Source organism: Carassius carassius, chromosome 34 (assembly GCF_963082965.1).
Source record: "Carassius carassius chromosome 34, fCarCar2.1, whole genome shotgun sequence".
NCBI classification, from domain to species: Eukaryota; Metazoa; Chordata; class Actinopteri; order Cypriniformes; family Cyprinidae; genus Carassius; species Carassius carassius.
Window position 1 is genome coordinate 6,472,626 of NC_081788.1, and position 19,438 is coordinate 6,492,063.

The 19,438-nt window shown below is 37.1% G+C and overlaps 1 protein-coding gene across 1 annotated transcript in view; it reads right to left on the reverse strand.

Annotated features, from left to right (window-relative positions):
• LOC132115385 (phosphatidylethanolamine-binding protein 4-like) overlaps nt 1-18,836 on the reverse strand; it is a 164,896-nt gene extending 146,060 nt beyond the window's left edge. The window contains exons 1-2 of the mRNA XM_059523834.1: nt 18,730-18,836; nt 17,460-17,586 (exon numbers count right to left, since the gene is read on the reverse strand). Coding sequence (XP_059379817.1) covers nt 17,460-17,586; nt 18,730-18,836 — 234 coding nt within the window. The remainder of the gene's footprint in view (nt 1-17,459; nt 17,587-18,729) is intronic.
• Between the last annotated feature and the right edge of the window lie 602 nt (nt 18,837-19,438).

The following is a 19,438-nucleotide window of genomic DNA, read 5'->3' on the forward strand; positions in this document are numbered from 1 at the left end:
AACATGACATAATTGACACTTTTTGTGCCACAGCCAGATAACAGATTAAGTGGGATTTACATAAACAAAAAAGGGCCATTACTTCCTTTGAAAGGACACACCTATTGATTGGCAACGTGAACCAGAAATATACGACTCCAAACAGCCACGTTTTCTGCATTTAGTCCTTGAATTTGTTTGTTGGGTCTCATGTTGAGATTCTCATAATGCTTTCAACAAAAGCCCGAAGTCAATTATGTAGCTGTCTGATCACACAGGTGCAGCCTGTAAGCAGCTCCATCAACAGAACGACCGCTTTCCCTCATCTCGTGTTTCTCGGCTCTCTCTCATCCTTCTCGAAAGGTCTCAACAGACGCCTGAGGTCCATAAACTCTCTGCATTCTCTGAAGCATCTGGGATCTGCTTCTCTGTCAAGGCAAGTTACGGGACAATAACCTCAGCCACATTTCTTAGGGTAAAAATGTGTTTTTAAAAGCAGAGTTTGAATACATTCGGCACAAAACAGCAGAGAGCCAGGAATCAGCCTAGCGGCAAACACAAGAGCTCCAGTCCTCGCACTGTGAAAGGGTTACATCCGCATCTCGCGCTGAAAGGAAACGCTCAACATACACACGGAGAAGAACAAATCCTGTTGAGCCAAGCTGAGCTGAGATACCCTACATACTAGCAGCCCTTCCAGGCACAATTAGGATTTTACGGAAGGGAGAAATCCACATTCCTGCACACACAGAACACCATCCAGTTATTCTTGCTTTCCTTCTCCAGTGCTCGGGAATCTTTCCTCTCCCTCCGTCTTCCTTCCTTTTTTTGTGTGTGTGTGAAACAGAGAAAGTCTTGGAAATCAAATTAAGAGCTCCTTTTTGGCAATCGATTTCTTCACATTATAGTTGTGTGAAAAAGAAGCATCCGTTTTAGGTGATCAAGTTTTACTGAACCATTTCAAATACAGACCAAGTTTGCAGACTTGTGCTGAAGGCGAGGAAAGCAAACACAAGACTGTAGTAGTTTTCTAGTACTTTGTTCTTGGTTTAGTGGCTTTCTTTAACACTATTTAGGCAAGTAGAGTGCATAAATGAATGCTGTTTGATAATAAAATCAAGCATAAGAATTTAGCTAAAGTCTCCAAGCATAAGGCTTCATCTTTATCCTGTAGCTGTTAATTACTTAAAATCAAAATATCTGAAATAATTGTCTTTTTAAATACTTATACCCTACCTAAGTTTACAAATAATTAATAATACTGTGAAATATTAATACAATTAAATTTTCTATTTGAATATTTTTTCAAAAGTAAATTATTCCCGTGTTGCAAAACTGATTTTTTTAGCAGCAGCCATTACTCCATTACTACAGTTACAAGTACAGTTACCTTGGTCACATATGTGGGGAACAATTAAATTAACAAATAATATTCAAACCTAACATGCTGAACCTCACCGGATCAAAGCATTAAGCATAAAATCATATCTGCCTCAGCATACATTATTTACTGTTGTCACATTACAGATTACAAAAATTAAAGAACACCTGCGATATTCCTAATAAACTGTCCGTTTCTCAAGTCAGAATTTGCAGAAACCCCAGGGACACAACTATAATGACAACCGACAATAAAACCGAAATGCTAAAATAATTTAAAATATACCCTTTTACTTAATTGTCATAGGGTGTAATGACAAGTAATATGATTTCCAACTTTAACAATAGTAGACTTTATTATTTGGCTAGTATATGGTGATATTATATGATAGGGGCATCAAAATATATGGCATAGGAAATGGCATTTTATATTTTCAATTCAATTCAAGTTTATTTGTATAGCGCTTTTTACAATACAAATCTTTACAAAGCAACTTTACAGAAAATTATGTTTCTACAATATTTAGTAGTAGCTAGTAGTTTGTGCACGTTTGACAGGATTTTAGAAAAATAAAAATAATAATAATAATAATACAAGACGTAGTCAGCTAGATGATGAACTATCAATATTATTAATTAATAATTATTATATGATGCAGTCACACATGTAGCAATAATTGTTAGTTCTGTTTGTTGATTCAAGGTTAGCATCATCTGGGGTCCTCTGAGGGTCAGCATCATCTCTTCTCAGGTGTTCTGGATCCAGACTGGAGCTTGTGTAAATCCTAGTTACCACGGGATGTAAATCCCGTGGCAAAACATAGAAACAAAATAGAGACATCATTAGCATAGCTGCTGATCCAACAAAGTAAAATTAGTTTAGCCCAAGCTAAAGAATAAAAATGCAGATGCAACTACACTCACAATTTAAGAGATACATTATTCGAATGCTTGGCGAAAGAGATGCGTTTTTAATCTAGATTTAAACAGAGAGAGTGTGTCTGAACCCCAAACATTATCAGGAAGGCTATTCCAGAGTTTGGGAGCCAAATGTGAAAAAGCTCTACCTCCTTTAGTGGACTTTGCTATCCTAGGAACTACCAAAAGTCCAGTGTTTTGTGACCTTAGGGTGCGTGATGGGTTGTAACGTGGTAAAAGGCTAGTTAGCTACGCAGGAGCTAAACCATTTAGGGACTCTGAGCATCAGACATGGCTACTGTAAATGTGTCTGCTGCCCTTAAAAACACAATGTACCAGATCATTAAAGAAAACGGATCTAATTTAACTCACTGATTGTAACTGCAGAGAGAGCGAGAGAGACTGTGAGTGTCAGGAATGCTTTATTAAGTTCCAAGACGCAGTCATTAAGATTACATTTGAACAGTGATTCACAAACATCATGTACTGTTTTTTCTAAATATGCTAATCTATGGAGAATTACGGGTATTCTGCAACCAAGCCAATTCCTCCAAACACACACACACACACACACACAGTCAAAGTGCAACAATCTCAGCATATTAAAGTAGTCGGCTAGGCGACAGTTGCTAAGTTGAAGCAACAGTTTGAGCGAAGCAGACACTGGAACACTTACTGAGATTGACTCTGTCCTTTTAGCTGTCAGCACAAAAGGGCTGAGCCCTCACGAACATATTATTATTGTCACTTAAGATTCTCTCAATGAACAGAAAATGTTAACACCATCTACCATGTGAAATGACACTGATTCGAACAGCTAAACCATGACCTGCAGTTAAACCACAAATGTTTGTCAAAATATAATCAGAGTCTAAATATATGAACATCATGCACAGGTAGGCGGCAGGGATTTTAACTAATACACTGTAAACGGACAATTCCATTCCTGACTTCTGATGGGTCAATAAAGCATTCCAAGTGCTAAAACATAATACATCATTTTTAAATATTTTTATTGTGTAGCTTGGATTTTATAAAAATGAAGCCATGCTCTATTGTGAATATATAAATCCAGCTAAAATCCAGTGTTAGTGTATATATTTTTTCATCATGCATGATGAATATGAACGAAAAAAAAAATGGCGCAACAGTTGGCGAACGCTTTAGAAGGCAATACATTAAAAATAGTTACCCAACTGGATAAGGCAACTGCACATGGCAGCAAGTTGACTTATGCTTATGCCCACTTGTGTTCTTTGCATAGACAAAATGTCCACATGGTGTTCCAAGTCCTTGTGTATTGTGGGGGAGAGAAGCGGTGAAAAACCTCAGTCACTTCAGGGTAATGCAAATGACTTTAATATGTTAAGAAGATTAAAGTGGATAAATGTCTAGATACATTTTTTTGAAAAGCCACATAAACCTCTAGTGTTTTTATTTTGCGAGGGGAGGGTTGGATATACGTGAGTCAGTTTGGGATGATCAACACAAAAACCTTTCCGAAACGCGATGCCATTGGTTGAGGAAAATTGGGCTTATTCGAGATTTTGCATTTTAAGCTTCTTGGATGTAAGACCGTCCCACTTCTTTCTTATTATTTCTAAACACCAACCCTTAGGACAACAAAAAGCTACCGGCAGACATAGGTCACAATCTGCTGTTTCCACGCTCTCTCCTGAATTAGGCTTGGTTGTCTTCTTCAGCTTTTGTCAAAGAGGTCTTAAAGATGGTGAGCTCTGAACTACTTTTGCCATATTCCTGTGAAAGTAAGTACACACGCAGCCTGTCGAATACAGCATTAACTATACTACTGTTTCTAATGTTATAGGTAACAAATCAAGTGTTTTGTTATAGATAAGCTTTCTTGGTGATGCAATCAACAAAACTTATTTTTTGAGGACACGAAATGACAACTACTGCAGCAACTGGCTGAAGTTTGTGTGACGGTAGAACATTGCTTAAAAATGTACAGATGCCGTTGCAAAAATATGAGAGTGTGAAAAATGAAAGAGAGAAATGGAACAAAATAACATAAAAGGATTAAGAAATGATTTGCATAATATTTCTGTTACTTTCAAAGCGCAGGATCAGTGACATGACAGGGACGTGATGACTGGCTTATCGTCAACCACATTCTCTTCAAGGCACAAAGCTAGTCAAGATCAATCACAGTAAATTTCACAATTAAAGATGTAACCATCGAGAGAATCTCTTCAGCTTGCTTCTGGGATCCAAAATCTGAAGCATAAGAACATTTTTATTGAATTCACATTCCCTTCACTTTTTTTTAAGATACTGAGAATTATCGCTGTCCCAACCACCCGGTAAAATGCACAAGAGGTGATATCACAATTATCTAAAATACAATTGAGTTATGTTCCAAGTGTGATATGTACCATGTGTTTACTAGTATGATTATTTGCTCTGATCAAAAAGACAATGGACCATATTTCTAACGATCTAAGCACATGGTCTAAAGCACATGGCGCAGGTGCACTCAGAGTGTGTCCGAATCCACTTTTGCTAGTTTAATGACGGAAAAAAGGTCGACGCTCCCAGGCACATGGTCTAAACGGGTTGTCCCTATTCTCTTAATGAGTAATGGTGTTTTGTGGCCATAACGTGCAATAAATCAGAGTCCCATCCCCTTTAAAAATGGAGCATTGGGCTGGGTGTAAGATATGGGACCCAGTATCTAAGCAGCTGGGTTGCTGCCAATGAAAATCCGATTCAGCTTGTAATGACCACAAATGCTTACTTTTATGCCCAGTAAGTAATAAAAAAAGTATCTAACAATAGAAAATATGCATGAAAAGAAAAAAGAGAAAATGGTAACCCTGGAGAAGGAACAGATGAAAAGGAAGGAAGGAAGTTGAGTGGAAGTAGGAAAGAAAGGAAGTGGAAAGCAAGAAAGAAAGAGAAATTTAATTAGGGAAGGATTGAATTGAATTGATTTTTAAGAAAGAAGTTGAAAGAAAGAGAAAATGAAGGAATGAAAAAAGTGGAATAGAAGTAAGAAAATAGGAAGGAAGTGTTATAGAATAGGAAAGGAAATAAGTGGAAAGCAATATAGGAATATAGAGAAATGGAAAGGAAGAGGAAAAGAAAGAATGAAGAAAGAGGAATGGAAGTATTAAAGAAAGTGTAAAATGATAGAAAGGAAGTGAGATAGAAGTAGGTAAGGAAGATTGGAATTGAAGCAGAAAATAAGGATACTGAAAAATAGGAAAGGAAGGAATGCAGAAAGTGGAATGAATGTAGAAAATGAAGTGGAAAGCAATATAGGAAGTAGGCAAGGAAGGAAGGATGTGGAAAGGAAGAGGAGAAGAAGAAAGGAAACAAATGCAATGGAGGTAGGAAAGGAAGAAGTGGAAAGAAAGGAAGGAAGCAAATGACAAGGAAGAGGAAAACAATGAATACAGAAAGTAGAATGGGAGTAGGAAACAAAGAAGTGGAAACCAAGATAGGAAGGAAGGAATGAAGGAAGGAAAGAAAGAAGGAAGGAAAAAGGGTAAAGGAAGGGTAAAGGAAAGAATGAAATAAAAAGGAATAACATGGAAAGGAAATGAGAAAGAAAGTGGGAAGGAAGGAACAAGCTCCCCTGATAATTATTTATTTATTTATTTTTTGCAGCAGTGATTAAGATATATTATTATGCTACATCTACAAAAATAATAATACAAATAAATAATAATAATATTTGTAATTTTGTATATTCTGCAAATAGGTTTATTTAATTTAAATTAGTTTTTAATTAATTTTAAAGTAAACATTTCCATTTTGAGAATAATCAAAAAACAAAGCTTGACAGTTGCATAAGCACCAGACACATTGAGCTCTGGTGCTTATGCAGGAAATTCAAGTTTGAGCTCAAGTTTAGACTGTATCATGCTCCAGTTCTCCACTTCTCTCCAGTCTAGTTTCATTGAGTAAAATGGACATACAACACTAAAAAGGACAAATGTTGTTAAATCAAGTTTCAAAAGTTGCAAAAGTTAGAAAATTGCAAGTGACTTTGATATGAATGCCGTTTCACAGAAAAGGAGATTACGCACGGCTCATTAAATACACTGTCCCTTCTTTCTAACAGTTCCCACAGAACTATGGATCTGCCAAGCTTCTCTTGTTCTCTCGTATTTATCTGTGGAAACAATATCTTTGCCAGGAGAAAAGGGGGATGGCGGGAAGAGAAAAAGTTTGTAAAAGGCTCCGGGGCTCTTTCAGGACCAGGTGAATCAGTGGGCTGGGACAGACATGCATGGAGGGGGCGGCAGGGAAGAGTTACGGCGAATCTTCAGAAACACATGCATTTAATTCCTGTAAAATGAATGCAAATCCTAAACTTTTTCAAACTTGAAAACTTTTATAGAAGTACTGAGGGAAAATAAGTTTATGAACAGCCCTGAAGTTCTAAATTCGCTCGCCGATGATCATTAAACAACGTAACATGTCGAAGCCGCAGCTCAGTGGGTAGCAAGCGTCGTCCGGGTGCGGGTGCGAATTCGGATCCCGTCATTTCCTGATCCATCCTCCTCGCATCATTTCCTGTCCTCTCTAAACGAAAGTGTCAGGAAGTCAAGTCAAGTCACCTTTATTTATATAGCGCTTTAAACAAAATACATTGCGTCAAAGCAACTGAACAACATTCATTAGGAAAACAGTGTGTTAATAATGCAAAATGACAGTTAAAGGCAGTTCATCATTGAATTCAGTTATGTCATCTCTGTTCAGTTAAATAGTGTCTGTGCATTTATTTGCAATCAAGTCAACGATATCGCTGTAGATGAAGTGACCCCAACTAAGCAAGCCAGAGGCGACAGCGGCAAGGAACCGAAACTCCATCGGTGACAGAATGGAGAAAAAAACCTTGGGAGAAACCAGGCTCAGTTGGGGGGCCAGTTCTCCTCTGACCAGACAAAACCAGTAGTTCAATTCCAGGCTGCAGCAAAGTCAGATTGAGCAGAAGAATCATCTGTTTCCTGTGGTCTTGTCCTGGTGCTCCTCTGAGACAAGGTCTTTACAGGGGATCTGTATCTGGGGCTCTAATTGTCCTGATCTCCGCTGTCTTTCAGGAATGTAGAGGTGCTGATCCACCATCTGGTCTGGATACGTACTGGATCCGGGTGACTGCAGTGACCCTCTGATCTGGACACAAACTGGATCTGGTGGCTACTGTGACCTCGGAATAAGAGAGAAACAGACAAATATTAGCGTAGATGCCATTCTTCTAATGATGTAGCAAGTACATAGGATGTTATGAGAAGTGTTCCCGGTTCCGGTTTACCTAATTAATGCAGCCTAAAAATCCTTTAACGGATTTGTATATTAGAAGCATATTAGTATGTTATGTGTACGCCAGGTTAAAGAGATAAGTCTTTAATCTAGATTTAAACTGCAAGAAGGCCCAAAATCCAAAAAGGCAACATTACTTCAACCTTTTGTTGAAAAGGCACAGCATGCAGGGAATCAAATGCACTGTAACGGCATGTCACAGTTTTGCACCTAAGTGAACGAGACACCCACTCAAACAGACACCCGGCAACACCATCCTGCAACAATATCAGCTCACAATTCACATTAGAGATAGCATTACATATTTCTGACAGGCTTGCCTTTACACGCAGAACTCCTCAAATGGGATTGGGCAGATCCATCTAAACAGCTTGCAGCCGAGTGACATTTTGTCCCCATTTCAGCAACGGTTCTGCCAGATATGATCCACCATCGACGTAGTTAACACAAGTGTTAGGCTAATTACTTTAGCTGCTTGAGCCTGGCCTCCGATGCTCCGTGCAGCATCAATTCTCTGGCAAAAACGCTCGGCAGTTTCCAGGCTTCGTATAAATAGAAATTTAATTTCTGTATGTTTATCCTGGCATCCTCTGCGGCAAAGGCATATTCCCGAGCCTGATGGATTATTGCATCTTTGAACGTTAAAATATCTGTCAATGTAGGTAAAAGGCACAAAGTAGAATCTCGACTTTAATGAGATTTGTAAGTGACAAACGAGAGATTAATGGTGTAATTCCATCTTTCCAAATGCGTCTCCCATACCTTCTCATCTGACGTCTCTCTGTTTGTCTTTTCTCTCTGCTGAGGTCTAGGTTTGATGTAAAGCGGATATTTAAATGAAGGTGAAGTAGCATGCCATTCTGCAAAATCTTAATAAAGATGCATTGTTTATATTAGCTGATGGAAAAACTGAAAGATAAGTAACTTGAACAATCAGTGAGCTAATAAGAAAATATAGTAAAATAGAATTACAACTGGACGTGTGGCCTAATATTGTTATAAACTAAGTCAAAAATAATGCACAACCTTTCAGAAGTTTGTAAGCATTATATATTTTTTATATTTCTGAAGAAAGTATTTTATGTTTATCAAGACTGCATTTATTGCTACATTTCGATGCTATTTAATTGGATTTTTTACATGAATTATATTATTATCAGTATAATAATTTTATACTTATTATACTAACAACTTTATACTTGATTGAAATAATAATAATAATAATGATAATAATAATAAAATGTTATTTGGTACACCTCTGCTTTGATTTAATGACAGCAGCACTCAATGAACTCCACAATTATGATGATGATGATCTAATGTTCATGTTCTTCAAGGAGCATCTTGTGCTTCAATCTGACCAAGTCACATAATCAATGACACAACATTACTTATGTGATTAGTAAACTAGTACTAGTCCGGAATATTTAATATTCTTCTTTTTTTCTTAAATTTGCCATAATCCTAAAACGGATTTTAAAGAAGTCTAAATAACATCTAGAAAAATTAAGCATGGTAAAGCAAGACAGAAACATAATGAAACAGAATTAAAGTACATGGAGAAGCCCAAAGACATGGAGATGTATAATGTCTATGAGGTCAAAGTTCAGAAGCTCCTGGCGCCTCACAGACCCTTCCCGCGGGATCCGCTTCCTGAACCTCACTATGGAATCCATACATTCATGACGTATCCAGTCTGAGAGCCGTGTAGAGCCCTTATACAACATGTAAATCATCTGAGTGTGTGGAAACAAGGATTATGTGGCTCATTGCCTCTCTCAGTGTTCAACTGAATATTCATATCAATCCTTCGCCTCTAGTAAAGACTAGCAGCAGATGTTGGCAGTGTCAGATCCCCGGTGTGATTCATAGGCATTGTGTAAGAGCGCCTGATGATGACTGTATAAATGAGGTCCAGTGTCAAAGCAATATGCTTGTTATCATGACAAACAGATCCACTGGGGAGAAAGGGAGAAACCTAATTTCTATCCTGAATAAGAGCCTGTAATCCTACACGGCCGAGACGCCCACCTGGTTATGGCAGATTTACTATTAAAAAGACAACAGTGACCTTCTTTCATTCATGCAGTGGATCTCATCTAGTGGCAGTGTTTGGCAAACTTGGGAATTTTAAAATTGGCTCCATTCCAGTGCATGGCAAATCAGTTTCCCAGAAATGCAAGATTTTGTTAAAAAACTAAAAAGGTAATAACAAAAAAATCTTAAGCAGAAATCACACATTCATAAGGCTGTATTTATCCAACTGGGTCACACCTTCTGCAGAACATTTGCTGTGCACTTTTACCACACTGTCGTTCAAAAATCACTTCATGATTGTAGAACAACAAGAGACCAAAAAAGTCATAGCTGCTCTTCTCCATGTAGTGAAAATGCTGATCACAGGCTTTCAAGTTTAGTTGCAATTTGGCTTAGTTTTTTCTAAAAAGTATACTGCATTACTTACTTACTTACTTACTTACTTACTTACTTACTTACTTACTTACTTACTTACTTACTTACTTACTTACTTACTTAATTAATTAATATTTTAAATGTATAATAATAATAATAATAATAATAATTATTATTATTATTTAAATCATATTTTTGCTTAGTTAATTAAAAATACTTTTTATAGAGGAAACAAATTATGAAAAAAATAATATAATAAAAGTATATATTAATTCAATATAATAAAATAATATTATATTAAAAGCTTCTTAGGCGGTCCATTTAAGACCTAGATTTAAGACTTTCAATCATGTTTTAATTCATTTCAATCTATAAGCCTGCTTCATGTTAATTGGTTTCATTTTAAATAATGTTTTATAATAAATGTTAATAAATTAGTAAATTGTTGATTCATTGTCCATGAAATGTTACATTTAAATATATTAAATATAATAATGTGTACATCGCATAGACATTTTGTGCATAAAAAATATATATATATATTTTAGTAATATTGTTATTTTATTTTTATGTTGTATGGATGATAACCAGAGTTGTAGGCCTGTGATAAACTTATGTTCAATTATATGGAAATGAAACTACACAGACACACACACACGCGCGCGCACACACACACATATATATATATATATATATATATATAACAGTTAATATATTTAACATTTTTACAATTATTGCATTTTCTTTTTAAATCTGCAATTTTTATTATTTCTTTTACAGTGACAGCCAGGTTAAATGTGATACTGAAAATGCAATGTATTACTAAAGTACAAAATGTAGTCCTAAAAACTACACTTACAGCAGTTATGAGAATTTCTATGAATTGTCTCCAGCATTTCCTCTTAAAGACAGACAAATTAAAGTGGTTCACCCACTGCAAGTATAAAAAGCAAACTCTAAACCCCCTCTCTTCCTCCATCTTTCAAGAGGCCCAACAGCAAAAGACCTTTCAGGAATCCTGCATGGGTGGACGAGTGGGTTTTCCCTGGGAAAGACACTCAGGGTCTTCCGGAAAGGAACCCCACCTTCGGATGTTGGATAGCACGCTGCTATGGCGCGCTGGTGCCAAGGCTAGCGTGGGTGAGTGGGCAGCGCTGCGCTGAGACGACTAGCAGCCGTGGGCACTGCCAGGCTTAGCGATGAAGATACCGCCCCTCTCGTCATTACAGACAGCTAACAGAAAAATACAGAGAGCTTCGCCGAAAAAAAAGCAGGAAGTAGGGAGGGATGGTTCACATTGAAATCCTCTCTTGATGCCCCCACACACGGTCTTAAGCACAGCGTACAAAATCACTCTCACAGAGAGAGCGAGAGAAAAAGAGATATTAGCGGCGCAGTAAGCTAGCTCAGGAGATCACATCCACATCCAGGCGCTTTCTAATCACTATAATGGTTTAGAAACCTCATGCTCATCTCTCTTAAGCACCGAATAAAACAGTAGAAGTCCCCTTATGAACCACAGGCGCTGCTTTCCTATGCCAAAGAGACTTTCGACAGCTGCGGGGGGCGACAGCCTAAAAAGTTAACATGATTTTTGAGGAATAAGTCACGTCCTAGAATACCACCCGATAAGAGCTCGGGGAAATGGGATGGAGTTGAGAAGTTCTGAAAATTCCTAGCATGCGAAATACTTCTCGATCAGCAAATAAGGTGTGCCAGATCTCACGTTCATCCTGAATACAAGATTATGCAGACGTTTAAATAAACATCTACACTCCAGATATCTGCAAGAACATGCAGCATGTTGGAGATCACCGGCTGTTCTATGCCAAACACAGTCTCACAGATGCTTTTAAAAGTAAGAATGCGTGATAAACCTTATAATTAGTATCAGTCGATATTGGAATAGCATTGGGGATTATTTCCAACCCAATGTGGTTCTTCTATATGGAATCACTGCAAAATCTCCCTTTAGGAACTTTTCAAATTTGGAAAATTTTTTAAAATTTTAAGAACTCTTGGAAAAGTTGCAGCGACAAGCATCATTTGGATTCTATTTCTGTGGTTTTGTGCTGATTAGCTGCACCCACCTTGAAATTGATCCAAATCCTGCATTGATCCATACCTGTACATTAAACATCACATTTGTTCTGATTGGCTGTGATTTGATCAAGTTGCAGGTATTGAAAACAGATCAATTGTTTCTGGACACGCTGTTAAGAAACTTTTCTTCAAAACCTGATTTGATATCTCATGTAAAATTATACATTGGGGCTTTAGTGTGAACTTGGTTTGTTTTCCTAGCAAGAACAAAACTATATAAATACATAATTGTTGTTCAGGCCATCCTTAAAAATATTCTTGTTTGCCGTAACCCGACCGACCCTGTCAATTTAGGACCGACTCCGACTGACTTGCCGGTTGTACATTTGCGTTAAGACCGACCAATTTTTTTTTTTATGCTTCAAACAACTAATCCAAAAGCAATAAAATAGTATTCATTATATTTTAGTAAGTATTGTAAAATGACTTATAAATACAAATTGCCTAGGCCTACATACAAACAAAGGCTACGTTCTTTCCTTAAAAAAAAAACCTGTTTACACGGATGTCACTCTATGGCCTGTGCGTTCGCTTCGTCTCATACTCTCAGTCAGAGTCAACGGTTCGCGCTTGGTAATGATGGCTGCGGCTGCAGTAAACAAAATGTTCGCGGTCACTGTTCAAAGTCATACAGGTTCGGGCACCATAATAGATCTAAAAAAAAATCATTAAAACAGCTCGACACCGCTTTAACTTGGCACGAAGTTCTGGAAAAACTGTGCCCAGATCTTTTCCCATCCCTTCTCCTCTCTAGTCTAAAACCGTGACCGTGTCGACTGTCACTTTATGTTCGAAAATCAAAATCGATTGGAGCAACCAACACAAGTTTCGAAAACGAAAATAGGAAATTGATTTTAACGACCTTCTCTCGGAGTGCATCCAGTTTTTCTTTTTTTCTTTTGGAACACGCGTCACAGCAACTGCAGCTTCGGACACACGCATAACAGCAAATAATATTCTGCACAATGTTTCACTTTTTACAACAGAAATGTGAATTCTGCTGGTATTCAGACAGTCTCATGCATACAGATACAGATTCGAGCTAGAATCGCCGTATGCAATTTTTTAGTTGTTGTTGACATTTCTAATCATAAATAGGCCTACAGCCATGTTGAAGCCTGCAGTAAATGTTTTGCATTATGGCAGTCCACTCTGCTTATTGTTTTTCGAGAATATTGCACTCCTGTTTGTCATTGTGCACGAAACTTAACGCCAATAAATCATCAGAAATATTGGTCTTTACCAATGTATTGAATCTTTACATTCGTCCTGCCTGTTGTCCGTGGATTTTCCTATATTTGGTGTTATTTGCTGTATAAAATTCATCTAGACATGCTAAATCAATTTTACAATCGATTCAATGAACACTTATCACTCAAATCAAACAGGATTAGTTTTTTTTACAAATGTGACAACCCAAGAAAGCAAACTAAACGGTCTCTCATTTGTAGGTTGCATGACACCTAGCGGTGGATGCAAGTAAAACAGTACCTCATTTTTTTCCTCACCTGAAATTCATGCAATTAACATGTTTTTGACAAAGATTTCAATTTGTTTGTGGTCTACCTACGTAATCACCATCACCAAAATTTTTTTTTTACATTGAAACTTGAAAAAACAAAATATAGACCTACCTACCGACCCTTTTTTTTTTTTTTTTTTTTTTTACATTTTTTACTTTAACTGCAAACCAAAATATTTTTAAGGATGCCCTCAGTGAAATCCTAAAAACAATTACTGACTGTAACACAGTTCGTAGATCAGAAAGAAGGATTTAAACATAATTTAATAACAAAAACACAAAACTGAAAATAGCGTGACAGCCCTCACAGACGAATGCCATGCACAAACATAAACAAAACAACATAAAATCCAGGCCTGCTCCTCTATGTCCCTTCACTGTCATTACTCCTTCTTTTATCCTTCCAGAGCTCCTCCGTGGGACTCGAGATCGGTGAGTAGCGTAGTTGTCGTTCATTATCAATACTGGCTTCGCTCCGTTCCCACAGCTCTCGGTCCCGCCCCACTCAGTATAGCAAATCAGTTCATATGGATCATAAAAAGTACAAAGACCTCAAATCATATCATATATTGTATCGAATCTGGTCTGACGCTATATTGAACTTAATATGCATGAAAATAAAGCTCTGAGGGACAGACTTACAATGGAAAGCAGCATATTAAGGTCCAACTGTACATCACATAATTGTAATCAACTCAGACCATTCAAAACTGTTTTATGCAGGTTGTTTTTTTTTTATATATACTTTTCGTCAGCTAAACATTTAGTATGTTGTTAAACAACTATACAATCCAGTGAACCGCACTGTACTTCTATCCCTCACAGCCTCGTTTTCATAGATAAGAAATCATTTTTGATGATGTACATGAATCGAGGATATTTGTGGGTCTGGAAAATGGCACAAGCATTGCAACACAAGTGTTGGTACACAGAATGCTGCCAATAGTCTGTTCTCCAAACTGAGAACATGTGGTATCATTACAAGAGAAACCAAAGAATATTCCCTACATAACAAATCCCATTTATAAAAGACCATTTATGAAATCCAACTGAACTTTCTTTTTTTGTATGAGTGAGAGTAAACACATTTAAAAAGCACACTGACACTCAAGTTATTCCATCAAGATTACTTCATCTTTTAAAGGGGACATTTTTACTCTACTATTATTGCCTGTAAACCATTTTTGATTTAGGCTAGTTCTAATAAGGTCTGGTTTTAAGGGACAGTTCACACAAAAATGTACTATTCTGTCCTCATTACTCACCCTCATGTCGTTCATCTTTGAAACACAAATAATGGTTTACTGAAACTCCAATCCACCAAAACTTCAGTGGTTCAAAAAGTTCATAAAGATACTGCAATCCACATAAAATGTGCTGTTTAATCCAGGTCTTCTGAAGAGATTACTGTTTTTCTTTCACACTCTCTGGAGCATCAATGATTTGATTTATTGGACATTCAATGGAGGGGCCATATGATGCTCAGATTTGATTAATAATATCTTCATTTGTGTTTGAAAGTCTAACAGAGGTCTTACAGGTCTGAAATGACATGATGTTGAGTAAATAATGACAGAAATGTCATTCCTTTAACAAAGCCAGCATCTAATAATATTTATTTATATATATTTAATATTCTAATATTATTTACATATATTTATATTTAATATGCTAGATCATTAGAAAACGTGCTGCCAATTTTAAGAAAAACAAGATGTGCTAAAACAGTCCGAGTCCATCAACCATTACTGTAAACAAACTATTTCTGACACCGCATCCCAAAGTGCCAGACAAACATGTAATTATCTCCGTAATGGCCTGAGATTAAAATAATTTTTAATTACAAGAGCTTTAGACAGTGCTCAAATGACAAGATTTTTGACAACGAAATCCAAATTTCTTAGTATGCGATGGCGGAGTGAAGAAGTAAACATAAGTACATGCGGCAGACTCTAACACATGTGCACCCTCAACGCCACAACAAACGATGAGATTTCTAAAAGCCCGTTATCCCTACCGTATGCAAATGATAAAACACTCACTCAAACACATTACTTTGATGAAAGCGTTATGACTTTTGGAGACATTTCGACGGCAATAGCACGAACGCATTATGGTTGTTTGAGTGAAAATCAAGTTCAAGTCAAGCTGAGGGTTGAGTCATTACTTTGAGGGCTGACGGAGGGAAATCTGTTGTTTAGCATGACCCTTTGCTTTTGTTTTGGGTAATGAAAGCCCATTGAGAGGCGGACATGCTGGACCGCTGCCCATTTCGCTCTGTTTCAATTACCCAGCATGCCTCCAGCAGGAGGTGATGAGGTGGGTGTCACCGCGGGGGTAAAGCGACAACCAGTGACCGCTGCGTCGCCACTTGGCCTCTCATTTCCGTGGTGATGAAGTGTCGATTGGCAGGGTCAAGGGGGCGGGGGAGAGAGAGCGACCGCAGAACAAGGACTGATGCATACGGTCTCCGAAAAGCCTGCTCATATTCCCAGCGCAGACCTCCAGCTACCATATGTTTCTATCAGAGGCAGAGCCACAAAAGGGGGAATTACGTTTGAAAGGCTGGTAAATAAAGTTGGTATTGATTTGATCTCACATGTAATCCGTTTTGCTGTCTGACACCAAGTCCAGCAATAAAAGAGAATCATGTAGGACAGCATAATAGATAATACGACCATACATCAGTTGGGGTTTGGGAGACGTAAGGGCGATAGATCATCTTCCAGCCAGACTGCTTAGCTATGGAATTTATAAACTAGCTCCTAAAATTGAAGTGGCTTTCCAATTTACAGATATGGCATGGTACTTTGCTGAGTTTCTCCACTACAGTTGATTCTATTTCAAGTTTTGCCAGAATGACTGGCACAGCATCGCTGCTCTAAACTCAAATACACCAATCTAGCAACAAAATTTTTTGCCAGTTATAACAGCTATCCAACGGTTCTTCAGTCATACTGATGGCCTCTTTGTCTCTTACTTTTATCTGAAACGGTTGCCTTGAAAAGACGATATTAAACGATATTAATTCATTTTAAAACAATTATTATAATTAGTTTTTTTAACAGAACGTGTTTGCCTAAAAACAAAGTTGTAAATGTAAACGTCCAAAGATAAAGATCCATACCATTATGTATGTATATGTATGTATGTGTATATATATATATATATATGAAAGTACTGCAGCACTGATATGGTACTGACATTAATTTTCAAATAAAAAAAAAAAAAATTCACATAAGTTCAGAAAAGATGTCCATGCTGTTTCTATGTCATACTCAAAAAGAGTTGTTTTTATAACATGAATTAATTTCAGCACAAATATGCCTCAGATACAAAACACCTGCGCCATCTTCTGGACACAATACATAACATCACACAAGAATGACATGAAATTCAAAATATGATTTGAAATACAGTTCAAAGAATCTCCTTAGTATATAAAATAGTGGATAGAGAGATCTAATTAGCATTAGAGACCTTTCTATTTTGACTAAAACAAAATAATTTACACCAACACTTCAAAGCTGAAGTGTGTCATTGCCATTGAGGCAGTACTGCTGTGTGAGTCTGGTCATGATGTTCAAACATACAGATCGGTGGATCAATTTGCCACTTGTCAGGAAATCAACCGACACATGGCTTCCTTACAGCTGTGTGCATATTAAACCTGGATAGGAGAAAGTATTATAACATCTTAAAATTAGCACACACTTCTCCAAGTTTATATTATGACACATTCTAGCCTGGCAGAGAACCAGTATTAATCACAGGTTAAAGGCTAAACCTCTGAACACTAGATGACAGAGTGAGAAAGAGGTCAGAATGAGGTTAAGGAGGGAATTTCTCTTACCTCATCAGCGCTTGGCAGTTGTAACTGAGGTGCCCCCCACTCCTGACTGATCTTCTCTCTGATCCTCTGAAGGACGATCATGCATTTGTCAACAACCAGATCAGGGTAAATCACCCTTAATTCTCCCCTAAAATGTAAAAATGCAGCTACGAATAAGTGAACATGTCTAGTACTCAATGGTTTCCTATGACAGGTCATTAAACACTAATATAAACTGTAAATAGCCCATGAATCCACTGAAAGTTGAACTAGTGAGTAAGTTGTTAGATTTGTAAGGCTTGCTGTGTGGGTTTTGAGTGGGACCGGCTGCTTCAGCATCCATGACTCAGTGCTCCGAGGGAGTCCTACACATCCCACACCGGCCTACAAGCCAGACTTCTGAAATCAGCTCATTTGAGGAAATATGGTTCGGAAATTAACCCTAGTCCAAAACTCCTAAAGGAACGCTAAATGACATTTGTATTGGATTCCTACTGGAATCCTAATGAACCAATCCCAGCAGGGTAAAATACCTATTTAAGAGATTAGAAGGAATTTTCATGTATACATGTTGTTCATTTTTTATAGTGATTTATTAATTTATTAATTTACTTACAGTATTTTAAGCAAGCATTCAGGGGGTTTTATTCATACTACATTAAGTATGCTACTATATATTAAAAATAATTAATCCCCATAGTTTACAGTGCATATGGGTCAAAATTGATGTTTTTGATTTGTTTTTGCATCTGTTATCTACATATGTAATTACAGTACATATGTACATTAAGACACTGTTAAATATAACGCAGATTCTCATAATTATAAATAACCCGTAAATAGCAGATGTCATTTCCCAGATGCTTTTACCCATAGCAATTTACAGTGTAATTATTATAGTGACAGCCTTCTTGGAGCAAAGAGATACATGCACACATTTGCTTTAAGTGAGAGAAGTGTTTTGACAGATTTAGACAGATGTCTCCAAAGTCATTTGAAAGTTGTTTTAAGATTATGGATATAACTTCTGTATTTTGCATTCACTGAAAAAAAAAAATGTTAAGAGGGCGGGAAAAAAATGCTGGTAGATATTGGAACTGACATAACTAGCTAAGCAGACAGGAATGTCCAGTATTTTAAACCAATTAAATTTTGGCCTGACTCAGATAATTATTGTTCATTACTATAGTAACATACACATGCGCTATTATAGAGATTTTAATAATCATAATAGGATATTGGTCACAATGAAGTTCTCACAGGACAGAATGACAACATAATGAAGTGTTACCTGCAGAATGCAGCATCTTCTGAAGTCAGGAGCTCGTCACAGGTGGATGTGGTCATGTGACACGCACAGAGGACGCGCAAAACAAGCAACGTGCGGGACAAATGCATTTCCACCGACCCTTCAACAGACACTGAGAAATGTGGGTGAGAGTAAATACATATTTCCACTCTGTCACATTATACGTAGGCAATACATACTTTAAGTGCAATTTTAAGGCTTAGAGGAAATCTAGACAGTGTAATGTTCTTTCTGTCTGTTGACAACCCACTATCTTAAGTCTTTGATACATTTAATAATTTCTATACTGTATCATTTACCTGAAATTCTCGACAAATCCTTGATAATAGTAGCCGTTGAGCTAGACCTTCAAACTATTTTTAGGTCTCGACTAAAATAGTAAGCTAATAGTATCATTAGGTTACAAAGTTAAATCGAGAATCACATTAGAACCCGCCCCCTCTTCACTGCCATTGGTTTTCACTGCTATAAGCAGACACCGTAGTGGTCTGAAGATCAGTCAATCAATCAGTGTCAAAAAAGCTTTTGGTTTCATAATGTGATCTGATCTAAATTGATGTAACAAACAGGACCTAGGAAGCCTAAGTGGAAGTAAAATGTTTATTTTTTTTTTTGATTGATGATGTTTATTTCAAACCTGCATTCTAATTTTCTCACAAATCAACATAACAGGCAACATAACAGACAAATT